The sequence below is a fragment of the Microtus oregoni genome, unplaced genomic scaffold (genome assembly GCF_018167655.1).
Source record: "Microtus oregoni isolate MIOR12 unplaced genomic scaffold, Mior012 000005F_ref0000423, whole genome shotgun sequence".
In the NCBI taxonomy this organism is placed as follows: domain Eukaryota; kingdom Metazoa; phylum Chordata; class Mammalia; order Rodentia; family Cricetidae; genus Microtus; species Microtus oregoni.
The window spans coordinates 4158619-4172742 of record NW_024543064.1 but is presented as its reverse complement, the minus strand read 5'-3'; the positions used below and the strand labels follow the sequence as shown (position 1 = coordinate 4172742).

The following is a 14124-nucleotide window of genomic DNA, read 5'->3' as shown; positions in this document are numbered from 1 at the left end:
GGGCAACCGTGGGTGTCATTCCTAGGTTACTGTTCAACTGTCCACCCTGACTCATTTCAGTCTCTCATTCGTCCGCAGATGCTGCTAGGCTGTCTGGCCGGAGATCCCCCCATGTCTACTGCCCCAGCACTGGGATTTCAAGTACACACTGCCATGCCCCCCTTTTTATGAGTTCTGGGGATTCAACTTGCTGGTGAACACTTTAATGGCTGAGCTACCTCTCCGGCCCTAACATGGTAAATTTTATGGTTCATATATCTAAGCAAAAGTTCTCAGGATAGGGAGGAAAGCAGTCCACAGTAGTCTTGGCTTCCTGACTGGCTCTTACCCAAACAGGCAGAGAACAAATACTCTGCCCTCATCACACGACACAGCCAGGGGCCCCTAACACTTGGCATATTGATTTTTTTTCCCCTACATGAATTGCAGGATCTGATACAAAAATCCTTGTTCCTTTACTACGTTGTTTTTGTCTGTGGCATCCTCCCAGGACCCGAACTCTGTCATCTACTTCTCCTCCTGATTGATGTCATCAAGGTGTGACCCCCAGCATCTTTATCCTTGTCATCCCGTCCATGTCTGAGACACGAAGGGGGGCAAAGCCAGCTGGAGCTGACATCTGAGATTCATTCATCAATACTCCCAGTGCCACAAATCTGTTGGTGACAGAGTCGCTTGTCCACAAGGACACCATGCCCCGTGGCTAGTGTCTCCCTCCAGAGTCCTCCTACCGACTATCAGCAGCCACCCTGAATGGGGGATAAGGCTGAGTCAGACCTGACTTGTTTGAGACAAACCACACGTGTCCCAGGGCTCCAATTTCTACTCTGAGCTCTGGGGACCAGCGTCACCTTAGAAGCTCCCGACTCACCCTGAGTCTTCAGCAGCCTCAGAGCGCAGGACAAATGGTTCAATGACCAGCTATTGTTATAAAAAAAAAAATCAAGTACGAAACCACACACTGCATTTAAATCTCTGCGGAAGCCAAGTTTTCCCTAAAAACTGAGCAACTGCAGCTAATAAGGTCTCAAATGGACTCGCTTATTAATTTTTAAACATGAGCCTTTCTACTGGGCAAGCAGCGGCTGAGATGGTGCAGATGCCGGGAGCTGTCTCTCTGACCTCCCTCTGTGCGGAAGGGCACCCCTGTCCCGACAGGGCCTGTAACACCAGCAGCACTCAGATCTGCTTTTCTTAGCGTCACCTTGGGTCCCAATGGTAGATAAGCCCCAGAAGACAGCAGTTCCCAGTAGTCAGAGGAAATGTGGTCAGGAGCATGGCGGGCTGACAGCCCACATGGGTTATGTGTGGATGGGTCACTCATACTCAGAGGGGGCCCAGCTTTGTCACTGGGAAAACACGGGCCTTGAATTAGGGGTGAGCTGCGGCACAGGTGTCACGTCCATGAGAACCCTGGACTCCCAGGATCCCACAGTTCTCAGCTGTGCCACCAGGTGCAGCACCTGTCTCAGCCACCACCCCTTAGCCTGTTTGACTACGGGGGCAGGAAACCCCCAACACAACGAGAAAGAGGCTGCCACAGTGGCTTCCGTGAGCACACACAGTCCCTAGTTTATGCAGGGGACTTAACCGTGTGCTTGGGGCTGAGGGCTCCCTGTCTTACCTCATCGGTGATCTGGCCCCCGAAGGTCACCCATGTTCCTAGAAGGAGACATACAGGCTCAGGTGAGATAATTTGACAGTAGGTGAGAACAGTCTTGTGGGTGCTCAGACTTTAAAGCGTAGGGCATCGGGTCAGACACAGCCACATGCCACCCACTGTCTGTGTGGAGCACATCCTGTGTGTGTGGATACCTGGCCTCTAGGTGAATCTCCAAACAAAGCTAACAGTAGTCTCTCTATAGGACAGAGAGCTTGGTAAGCCGAGGAAGGCTGTGGCCTCTAAAGTGTCCATCTGGAGCCAGGTGAGGAGGCTGAGACAGGAGGACCGCCCTGAGTGTGAGGCCAGCGTGGGCTCTAGTGTTGGTGTGGTGCCGTCCCAGAGAGCGGACCGAGGGTGCTTCCCTGATGACAGGCTCTGCCTGCAGAGGGTTAGGTGTGGGCGTTAGGGTGGGAGGGGTAAAGAGTGCATTTGCCTTGAAGGAGGGAAACAGGGGGTTCTGAGGACTGAGCTGACATCCAGCAGAAGGAACAGGGCAAGACCGAATGGTCTTTCCTGGGGACTGTCTCTCTGAAGTGACAGGCTTTCCTGGGGACTGTCTCTCTGAAGTGAGGCTTCGAAGCCAGAAAGCAAGCTTCCTGGTTCAGTGAGCGTCAGGGGCTGCTCTGACTTCTGGGTAGAAGTGAAGGGCTGTGTGCAAAGAATTCTCCTGGCCTCTCCTGGCTAAGGCTAAGGTTCTGTCCCTTCCTTTTTTTTCCCAGCTACTGGTTGCCATGGCAACCTAATCTCCCAGAATTGTAGGCTCTCAGTGTTGCTCTCTGTTAAGGGTGGTGCTGACTCGTTCGAAGCCCCCCTATCCTTGTTCATGAGGGGTCCTCATACTTACCAAGCCCCAGGCAGGAGACCCGGAGGCCGGATTTGCCCAGGTTCCTGAAAAAAGAAAGATTGAGTCAGACCTTGGCTCGGGCAGGAAGGATGCCTGCTTCCACCCAGTCATTTCTGATTTCTGAAAGGCACACAGAATCATCCGAGGGAGGCCTCTGCTAAGCGGCCATGGGGTGACATGCCAGTTGTTCCCCAGGACCACATGGGGCTCACACAGGCCCGCAGAGCTGCTTCCAGGGCAGATGATGACAATAACAAGGGCTGTTGTTGTGATGGGCAGGTTGCGAGGTGACTGACTCGGGTCTGTGAGTGGCCGCAGGGTCCAAAGCTAAGCTCCCTCTTGAGGGTGCATTTGCCACCTCTATTATGGGTTATTTGTCCCTCCTTGAGAACAATGACATGCAGTTCGTCCTGCTTCATCTGAGCCTTTGCCCTTCGATGTCCCAAAGGCCAGTGGTGTGGGCGGCACTGCGGTTCCCCAGCAGGGTGGCTCTCACTGTGTCATAGCCTGGCAGCCCATGAAATAACCTCTCATGCCCACTGAGGCTCCTACCTGGTAGGACACACCTTAGCAGATGGACAGGTTTTGGGGTGATCATTACTGTTCTTAGGAGGCTGTAGAGGGTGAGACACTTCTGCCAAGTCTGGGTCATCTGTCTGTCCTTGTACCGGCCAGCCTGGACCCCCACCCCAGGAGCAACAGCACATCAGGGGCTCTTAAACATCCTGCTAGCTGTAGGGTGGGTCTCATGAGTGCCTAAGGCAGAGGACAAACAGAGGACAGCCTAGGAAGTGGGGATGTTCCCCTTGGCAGCCAGCTCAAGCTACCCACACAGTGGTCCATGAGCACCCACACAGTGGTCCATGAGCACCCATGCCTGGCCTGTGTGTTGGAGACAGGGGCATGAGCTGCCCACACGGTAAGGTGGACAAGTGACTGGGTGCCATAGCTCTACCCCGGCCCTTGCCCTTTTAGGGCTGGACGCCGCTTCTCTCATGGGCTCCTGCCGCTCCATGTATCCCTATGCTCCCCAAGGGCCAGCCACTCCTAGGGCCAGCTGGGCACTTCCAGCAAGGATGCCGGCTACTGTGAGAACGGGTCACACAATTCCCAGGTCTGGTGCTGTCACAGGACATTGACTTACGTGTATTTTGTTTCCCAAAGAGGCAGCTGCCCAAGACAGAGTGTATGACATATGAGATGTTTCTCTTTATACAAAACCATCAATGCACACTGCAAACAGGCTCGAATGAACCATGGTGGCATGGTCCCAGGACTTTCTTTTTGACAGGGATTTCTCTATTATGTAGCTCTGGCTGTCTTGGAAATCACCATGTGGACCAGGCTGGCCTCAAACTCACAGAGATAAATCTGTCTCTGATTTCACCTCTGACTCCCAAGTGCTGGGATTAAAGGTGTGTGTCACAATGCCTGGCCTGGTCCCAGTATTTGGAGGTCTGAAGCAAGGGGATTGCTGAAAGTTTGAGGCCATCCTGGGCTGCATAGCAAGATCCTGTCTCAAAAACAAAAACAAATAAAAATCCAAAACAACAAACCTCCCAAACTTAATAGATAGTAATATTTATGCATTAAAAAGAGAAATGAAGCCGGGCTGTGGTGGCGCGGGCCTTTAATCTCAGCACTTGGGAGGCAGAAGCAGGTGGATCTCTGTGAGTTCAAGGTCAGCCTGGTTTACAAGAGCTAGTTCCAGGACAGGCTCCAGAGCAACAGAGAAATCCTGTCTCGAAAAACAGAAACAAAAACGAGAGAGAGAGGGAGAGAGAGAGAGAGAGATAGATAGAAAGAGAGAGAGAGAGAGAGAGAGAGAGAGAGAGAGAGGAGAATGTTTCTGGGCTTTCCCGTTATAAATCAGTGAATTCAAGCCAGTGGTGCCCTGAGTACTGTCTATCAGCACCAGGCCACCCGTAGACCCGGGCATCTGGAGCTAGCCTGAAAGGCAGGGTTGTATCACATCTAGATTCTGCAGGGCCAGATCCGGACAGAAAGGAACTGTAGTGGAATGTGACCAAAGTGCCCAGAAGGGGCACACTGATCATGGAGACGCAAGGTTTGACAGCTGCCACAGTTAGATTGATTGCTGATAACATGACCAAGGGCTGGAGAGATGGCTCAGTGGTTAAGAGCATTGCCTGCTCTTCCAAAGGTCCTGAGTTCAATTCCCAGCAACCACATGGTGGCTCACAGCCATCTGTAATGAGATCTGGTGCCCTCTTCTGGCCTGCGGGCATACACACAGACAGAATATTGTATACATAATAAATAAATAAATATTTAAAAACAAAAACAACAACAAAAAAACCATGACCAAAAGCAACTTGAAGAGGATGGGTTTTTGTTTTGTTTTTGGCTTACTTAATCCTGGTTACCGAACACAGAGAAGCCAAGGCAGGAACTCAAGCAGAAGCCATGGAGGAGCGCTGCTTACTGGCTTGTTCAGCCTGCTTTCTTACATAACCCAGGACCACCCACCTAGAAGCGGCACTACCCACAGTGAGATGGGTCTTCCCACATCATCAACCATTAATCAAGAAAATGCACTACAGCATGTCCACAGGCCAAACTGATGGGGGCATTTTCTCAGCTGAGGCTCCTTCTTCCCAGACGATCCCGTTCTGTGTCACCCCGATAAAAAGCCAGCCAGCACTGAGGCCTTGGAGTCACATAACAGTCTGAGAAGTGCATAGAGACTACCAATCTCCTCCCTGGGAATAAGGTCACAAACACACTTAGGGTCCTGTTTGAAACGTTTCAGGGTTTGCAGAACCCTGGGCCCTCTTGGGTACCTGGTCTGGATAGAGCCAGGTGTTGAGAAGGCGGCCTGGAGCTGTCTTAACACGTGACCATAGGCAACAACTTTCTGACCAGAACAGGTCAGGAGGCAAGTTCTTGTCTGTCACCCTCCAAAAACTTTTATCAGTGTAGTGCTGGAGCTGAGACTCGAACCTAGGTCCTTACACGCTGGAACACACCGCATGTTCTGGGAGAGAGAGCAGCTTAAGAAGCAGGCAGGTGAAGACTGGGCCCACCATGCTCTTCAGCCATGAGGCTGGGCCCACCTGTGGCTGAAGAGCAGGCGCCTGTCGCCTGTCAGTTTGGGGTAGCACATCGAGAAGCCATGCACCTTAAGTCTGGTCAAGAAACAGACGAACTTCCCAAAAGGCCTCTCTCTTCTCCTGCGCATGGGTGTGGGTCAGGGAGTGTGGCTCCGGGTGGTGTCTTCATCTACTGTCCTTAGGGACACTTTAGCAAAACCAGGCCACTGCTCCATGCTGTAATTGCCCTGCTCAACTTCTTTTGTTAAATGATGGTATTAGTCCTGCCATCTGCTGCCAGGCCTGATGCCCAAGGGCAGGCGTGGGCCTTCTTGTCTTTATCTCTGAGGGGACAGTCACCTCCAGGCTAAAAGCTATATGGGAAAGGCTCCCTAGAGAGGGCAGGGAGCATCACAGAGCCAGGCCTGCACGGTGGCAGCCACCATGCTGTCACCCCAAACTTCAGGATGGAAGAATAATCTACACATTTCCCTTCTTCAATTAAAATTTGATATGATTATAAAGTAATTGGGCAAAGTCCCTAAGCCTCTCTCACCGGCTTGCTGTCTCTCTCCTGAGGCCTGGGAAGAAGCCTCTGGAGGCCTCTCAGCATCACCTTGGCCAGAGGCAAGGCAGATTCCTGGCCAGTAAACTCCTGTCCCAATGGCTGTGCCTCAGGCTTCAGAGTGGCAGGGCCCCAGGAAACAGTCTTTAAAAAGAGTTCTGGGCCTTTCAAGTTAGCCACCTGGGAGGAGGACAAAGGCTGGCTCAGGTAAAGGCAAGGCCATTCTACCTCACTATGGCTAGGGAGTGTGAGGGACAGGGATTCTGGTGTTGGCCCCCGTGCTGGGTGTGGGGTACCAGTCATGCATAGGTCTTCCCTGTACCCAGACTCCGGACCCAAGGGCAGGCATGGGACTTCTTGTCTTCAACTGCTGACTAGAATAGGGTCCCAAGGAGTGTCAACTGAGGGACGGCAATGTTGCCGCCATTTGGACATGAGCAGTACATGTCAGAGATCAGACCCTGGGGACAGAATGCTCCTCCCACCTCCACAAGCAAGTCAAAAGCTGTGTCCTTGGTTCGGGAGACCTCTGCCTCTTCCAACCCTGTGGGCCGCGAAGCGTCAATGAACAAGTACACCTGGGGTGTCTGAAGGGAAGGGGAGGTGGAAGCACCAGGATCAGGCCTATCCTTGGTCCCCACAGCCTTAACCAAATGTTAGCTGTGGCCCTGGGCAATCATTCTGTGGTCACTTGTGAGGCTGATGCCCACGAGGCACGAGAGCAGAGAGACCCCTTAAAGGGACTTGTGGGCCATGAGCTAGATACCCTTTCTTTCGGCCCCTAGGCTGCACATCTTTTACAGGAGTATGGTCCCCCTCCCTCCAGATGACAGCAAGAACACACAACCAGGTCCTGCCGTGGGGGGAGGCTGTGCTCTGCCATCAGACAGACGGGGCCTTGTGTCTAAGAAGAGCTGGGGCTGGAATTTGAACTCAGGAGTCCAGATTGAAAGCCTTTCCCTGCTGGGTCTCACCCTCCCTGACTTCAGTGTATGCACGCATACACGGACACACACAAAGACAACACATGCACACAGACACAAGTACGAAGCTACAAATATAGGTATATATGCACATAGACACACATGGGTATACACACAGACACATGCACACATGTACACACACACCACACATGGGCACAAACACACAGACACACACGGACACACATATGCACACACAGAGACATGCACATATACACTGCACACACATGATCACTGGGAGTGCTTGGGCTTCTTTGAGATCCACTTTTCCCATCACGTGGAGCTCTCTGCGCATGACACAGCGGCATTAGTGTTTAGTCCTGGCGAATCTCAGATTGACTTCAAAGTCACATCAGGTAACAAGAATCCAAACGCATGCAGAAATTCGTGCATATGCACATAGATGCATGCACACCCCTGTACATACATGCATATAAACACACATACATCTATTTAGCCCTAGCTTTTAATGGCTACCGAAACCAAGATACAAACCACAGAGAATCTAGAACAGGGAATTCCATTCCAGTTGTCCCCACCAAGTTTAGAGGATGGAAAAAGATGCAGGACCCTCATCTCATGCTAGCACTTGCCACGATGTGGCCTCATCACATAGGTACATCTGGTATACCTTCTGAGTGTTGGTCCTGGGGAGCTTTAAGCTCATTGTGATACCAGCTGGGAACTTAAGGGACCCTCCTGCAGTCAGTGGTGACCACCTGTGTTTGGTCTGTCACTGGGAAGCAACTGTTCCAACTCTAGTTTTAAGAAGCTTTTCCCAAGAGGCTGTCTGGGCTCCAGAGTGCTCCTTTGACCCATTCAGCCTGTACAAACCCAGGGAAGATCCCTTTCCCTGGAGACTCCATGGAGAGAGGCCCCATGCCCTTTCCCCCAGAGCCACTCTTTAGGTGCCAAGTTGCTCATCTCCTTGGGCTCTGAGTCTTACACAGGAGTGAGAAAGACCCCAGCATCTTCTGGACCTGTGATCTTAGTGGAAGTAGGAGGCGTTGGGGGGGGGGCATGGCTGAGGTCAAATAGTAAAGTACAGTAAAGTCCCATGAGGTGATTTACTTTAGGAGCTGAGCCCATAAAAGAGATAAAAAACAGCGAAGGAAAATGGTGACTATATACCCGCCCCCCTCTGTGGCCCAGGAGAACAGACTTGGAGTTGACCAAGTCTCAGCTTACTCTTTAGCAGGTCTACCAGGTGCTAAGAGGCCCTCAGCGAGGGCTGCTCAGGTCTCCAGAGACGGATCTGCAGGGAGGAAGGCCGGTCCCCACCCCACAGAACGGGCTGCTCTGCCTACCTATATTTCATCCCTGGCTGCTTCACGTTGGTGTCGTTGCTGTTTTGGGTGCTCTGTACTGACAGCTGTCCCAGGCTCCGGGCTACCATGGCCACGGCACGGAATCGTCCACGGGTGCCCGGGCTGGGGCTGCTGGCTGCTGAGCGACCCAGGCGTTCTTCAGGACCGCGGGTCTTCAGGCTGTGCTCTGAGCACACGAAGGACACCTGCATGGTGAGGCCCTGTTCAGCTCCTGCCGGATTCAGAAGTCACCTGCTCCTTAGGAGCCCTTCCCTGCCTCTGATGAGACTTTATCCCAGAAGGTGAAGAAGCGGCGGGGCGTTCTCTCAGAGAAAGGATTTCTGAGGGCAAGAGAGGACCTGCCTGCGCAGCCGAGTGGATGGCATCAAATTTCCAGACGACGTTAGACAAGCTCTTATCTGAGAGGAGTCAAAGATGGGGGGGGGGTGTTGGAGGTCCAGCAGGGAGGAGCCTTGTCCATTCTCTTCTCACATCTCCTCTGTCTCCACTTGGCTTCCCCTGCCCTGGTTCTGCCTGTTTCACGTCCCTGGCAGTCTCCAAGAGTGGGCTGCAAAGGCCTGAGGACTGATGGGCGCAGTCGCCTTCCTCCAACAGGAGTGGACTCCCATCTTCGTGACCTCGCTGCTGGATGTATTCCTTGGGGTGGGATCCTGGGGTTGAGCAGGGCTGCCGGGACTGCATGCTCAGAGGGGTCTCAGGGAGAGCAGCTGCTTCTCCTGCCTGGCTCCTGGCTCTGCACATGGGGTGTCAGAAGCTCCTGCCGAGAGCCAGTGAGTTCCCCCGTCAGAGGCGCAGGCGGTCATTATTTATGATGCAGGATGCACAGCCGCCTGCCTTGCTGGTCCCCGGGGGGGTGGGGGGGGGGTGGGGAGGTGGAGGGAGCTGGCACTGGCTGCTCCAGGCTGACCTGCAGCCCCAAGCCTGGGTAAGCAACATTGGCTCAGGTGTGTGTCGGGGGAGTGGGGCGGTCCCTGGAGTCGGTGTTCATCTCTGTCTGCTCAGGGACAAGTTACCAGGAAAGGGGAGGGAAAGCTTCCACTTGGACATGACCAAGGAAAGCCGCTGGCTCAAAGAGACAATGGGACCAAGACGCACAGCAAGACTTATCTCACCAGTGCTTTGGGAACCGACAAGTGAATTAGGGGCCTAGAGCCCCGCCTTCATATACCCATCCTCAACATAAGGAAGGTCTCTCCCTGAACCTGGAGCTCACTGGCTTGGCTAGGCTGGCTGGCCACCAAGTCTCAGGGATCCCCTTGTCTTTGACTCCCTTCCCCAAGCACGGGGGCACGTGCTGCCGCGCCTGACTTTGTATGTGGCTTCTGGGGATCTGAACTCAGGTCCTCCATCTCATGTGACAGGTGCTTTATCGGCCTGAGCCCCCTCCAAGCTTGTGCTCTGCCTCTGGGTACAGCCGATAAGAATGACAGCTATGCTCACTGGGCGGCCTCTCAGACTTCACCACTGTTCTAGGTCAAGCTTGGCAGGCAAAGCATGCAGAGCCTGAGCCTGGTTAACGGCTCAGGGTCAAAACCAACGAGCAAGCAAACAAACAACTGAACAAATACAATGCACTCCAAAGATCTTGTCACAGAAACTCTGGCTTCCCATGGTGGGAGCCAGCCACAGACCCTACAGTGTGCCCGCCCACCCCAAGTCCAGCAAAACCTCAAGTCCCCTTGAGCTCAGACCTAAGGCAAAGAGAGGATCCAGTCCCTGGAGGTAGAACTGGACCTGGGAGGATAGAGTTGGTACCTTTACCAAGGATGTTCTGGAAGGTCACACAGGCACTGCCTACAGAAACCAGCACGGGCCAAGCTCTGTTCCTCCTGCCAGCAGCGCACTTAGGCAGCAGGGGTTTGCTGGCCTGAGGCCCTGCGCTCCAGATAGCCTGAGGCTCTTTCCAACCAAACTGGGTGGAAGGAGGGCTGGGAGAAGGGCGGTTAAATTCCTTCTGCAGCCTGGACCCTGGAACTCACAGAAGACGACCCTGGCCTTTTAAGGAGCATGTGGCTGCTGAAGGTTGCAGAAGGCAAAGCATCCGCACGCCTCCCTGCTGCAGGAGGCGAGCATTGTAGCCTCCCCCGAAGATGCAGAGCCTGAGCCCAAATAGAGACATGGAAGTTAACTCTGGCTAACAGCTCATGGAATCTTTTAACACACACCTTTTATTCCTTAGAACTTTGAGTACCGCACGGGGCGTGTTTGGCACAGAGCAGTCTGCCCAGCACCAAACCACCAAGATCTTGTCAGGAACTCGGGGAGCCTGTTATACACACAGAGTCCTGAGCCCGGACCTCCTGGAGTGGTCCCCAGAGACAGTTTTTAAAAATGCCTTATTTTTAGTTTTAATTATGGTTATGCACGTGTGTCTATGTGGGTATGTGCATGTGTGTGTGTGTGGGGGGGTGGGTGCCTACAGAGGCCAGTAGAGGGTGGGGCACCCAGAGCTGGAGTTACAGGGGGCTGTGAGCCACCTGATGTGGGTGCTGAGAATCAGATTCCAGTCCTCTGTGAGTGGTGCACACTTTAACTGCTGAGCCACCTCTCCGGCCAGGGGGTGCGTAAGCAGGAGGTCTGGGCTACACACGCGGGCCTAGCAGAAGCCCTTGACCTCCTGACTTTTCCTTTTTATGTATTTCCCTGTGCTGGCTAACCAGGGCATCTCACAAGGGGGGGGGGCTCACTGCTCCTCCAGGGTCATTCTCAACCACAGGGTATGCCATGAACAGCCACACTAATGAGTGAGGTCGGAAGAGGCAGAGTCGCCGCAGAACTGGGGACCCACTCCTAAGTATGTTCCCAGAGAATGCAAATCATGTGAAACCACAAGAGCTTGAACACAAATGTCCACAGCGACATTTTTCAGCACAGTCAAAAGATGGCAACAACCCAAATGCCCAGTAACTGACAAACGGCTGAACAACACGCGGTTCATCGCACAACGGAATACTATTCAGCCATAAAAAGAAGTTTTGACAATGCTGCAACATGGATGAGCCCCCACATGCTGCAACATGGATGAGCCCCCACATGCCGTAACATGGATGAATTCCCCACATGCTGCAACATGGATGAACCCCCACATGCTGCAACACAGATGAACCCCCACATGCTGCAACACAGATGAACCCCCACATGCTGCAACACAGATGAACCCCCACATGCTGCAACACGGATGAACCCCCACATGCTACAACATGGATGAACCCCCACATGCTGCAACACGGATGAACCCCCACATGCCGTAACACGGATGAATCCCCACATGCCGTAACACGGATGAATCCCCACATGCTGCAACATGGATGAACCCCCACATGCCGTAACACGGATGAACCCCCACATGCTGCAACATGGATGAGCCCCCACACGCTACAACATGGATGAACCCCCACACGCTGCAACACGGATGAACTCCCACATGCTGCAACACAGATGAACCCCCACATGCTGCAACACGGATGAACTCCCACATGCTGCAACACAGATGGATCCCCACATGCTGCAACATGGATGAGCCCCCACATGCTGCAACATGGATGAGCCCCCACATGCTGCAACATGGATGAGACCCCACATGCTGCAACACGGATGAACTCCCACATGCCATAACACGGATGAACCCCCACATGCTGCAACATGGATGAACCCACACATGCTACAACATGGATAAGCCCCCACATGCTGCAACACGGATGAAGGCCACGCTGCTAAGTGAAAGAAGCAGATTGCAAAAGGTCACAGCCTGACTTCACTTGCACAAGACGCCAAGAACAGGGAAAACCCTGTTGGGTTAGTGGTTACCAGGGTGCGAGGGGAGTAGGAAGTGACATAGGATACAGCAGTTTCTTGGCAGTGGTGGAGGGCAGGGGGGGGGATGTGATGAAAATATTCCAGACTTTGATTTTACACCATCATCATTGCTTGTGTGCACGGAGGTGTATGAGTGGAGGTCGGGGGACAACCTTTGTGGCATCTGCTCTTCCCGTCCATCTTTATGTGGGTTTTGAGACTTGAACCCAGGTTGCCAGGCTTATGTGGCAGGTCCCTCTACCTACTGAGCCATCGTACCAGTTGGCTTGTGGTCATTTTTTTTTCTCGCAAGCCTATGAACACACAAAAACTGTTGAACTATATAACGCTAGGATTTAAGTAATTCCTGGTGCTGAGGATCAAACCCAGGGCCTCTGGGAGCTGTGGAAGTACCCTGTCATTGGCTCTACCCTGACCATTTTCTTTCCAATTATATTTTGAGACAACATTTCCCTAAGATGCCTATGCAGGCCTTGAACCTGTGATCCTCCTGCCTCAGTAGCTGGGATTACAGGGGTGTAGGCAGGCCTTGAACTTGCGATCCTCCTGCTCAGTAGCTGGGATTACAGGGGTGTAGGCAGGCCTTGAACTTGCGATCCTCCTGCTCAGTAGCTGGGATTACAGGGGTGTAGGCAGGCCTTGAACTTGCGATCCTCCTGCTCAGTAGCTGGGATTACAGGGGTGTAGGCAGGCCTTGAACTTGCGATCCTCCTGCTCAGTAGCTGGGATTACAGGGGTGTAGGCAGGCCTTGAACTTGCGATCCTCCTGCTCAGTAGCTGGGATTACAGGGGTGTGTCATTATAGCCAGTGATTGTGCTTTACTTAGGTGAATTGCCTGTGTGGGGGCAGCACATCTAAACTGGGTGATTACCCCACCCTCCAGGTCACCTTCCTCCAAAGCCTCTGGCCTTTGTCCCTGCTGCTGCCTGAGTCTCTGCCTTGGTGGTCACCTTGTTGTTCCCATTGTGCCACAGCATTACAGGCCTGGCTACCTGTCAACATTAGATCAACCAACCAAGAGAAGTCTCTGGTGCTCCTGAGAACACTGAGGGCCTGAGGTAGCTGCTGGACACCAGCCTGCAGAGAGATGCTGGCAGGGTCAGCTTCTCCGTCATTGCTTCAGTTCAGGTGACGGCACCGGCCCTGACGATCACTGGGTGCTCCTTCACCCTCAGCATCATTGCTTGGGCGCTAAAAGGTCAACATTCTGAGGGTCGGTGCGGAGTAGGACTCTGTCCCTGCCTCGCCCTGTCAGGGGAGCTGCTTAGGGATAAATCTTTTGGGCATCTACGCAAGCGAACGCATGCCTTTAGAAGCTGTGCCAGGATTTCTGCAGCCAGACCAAGGGTGGGGGCTGCTTCATGGTGAGCTGGTTTCTGGGTAGGCACTTGGCACAGATGTGGGGTATTGGTCCTCCCTCCCATTTCTTGCCACTGTGGCCTTGCAGTGAAAGCTGGGGCTGAAGAGGTCGGGGACCCACAGGGGTATGGGTCTCTGGTTGCTGGCACCTGAGATGATCACCCAGCTCCTCTGTGGTAGCAGCTGCCAGGAAAGGCAGGCCAGCATGGACACAGGCCACGGGCAGCTCCGAGCTGTGGGATTTCCTGCTTGCCAGCTGGCTCCCAGTTCCCATTCCTGGCTTGGTTCTTCCAGAATGGCCCCCTGGTCTTTTTACCTCCCTTCCTTTGGCATCTACTTCTTGTCTGTATGGTGTTAAGCTGTATTTCCAAGTGGGAGATTTGGGGTCTGGTGGGCAGTGTAGGTTCCAGAGGTGAAGAAGGTCCTTTTGAGGTGGGGATGGACATCAGCTTTCCCGCAGGAGCCAGGCCTGGAGCTATGGTTACTTTATAGCCTTAGGGATGCTCAGGACAGCT

General features: G+C 53.3%; 1 protein-coding gene across 3 annotated transcripts in view; it reads right to left on the bottom strand.

The window, feature by feature from the left end:
- Kcnab2 (potassium voltage-gated channel subfamily A regulatory beta subunit 2) overlaps positions 1-14124 on the bottom strand; it is a 92845-nt gene that overhangs the window by 21072 nt on the left and 57649 nt on the right. For all 3 annotated transcript variants that reach the window (XM_041651446.1, XM_041651448.1, XM_041651447.1), the window contains 2 exons: positions 2508-2551; positions 1625-1662 (listed from right to left, as the gene is read on the bottom strand). In XM_041651446.1, coding sequence (XP_041507380.1) covers positions 1625-1662; positions 2508-2551 — 82 coding nt within the window. The remainder of the gene's footprint in view (positions 1-1624; positions 1663-2507; positions 2552-14124) is intronic.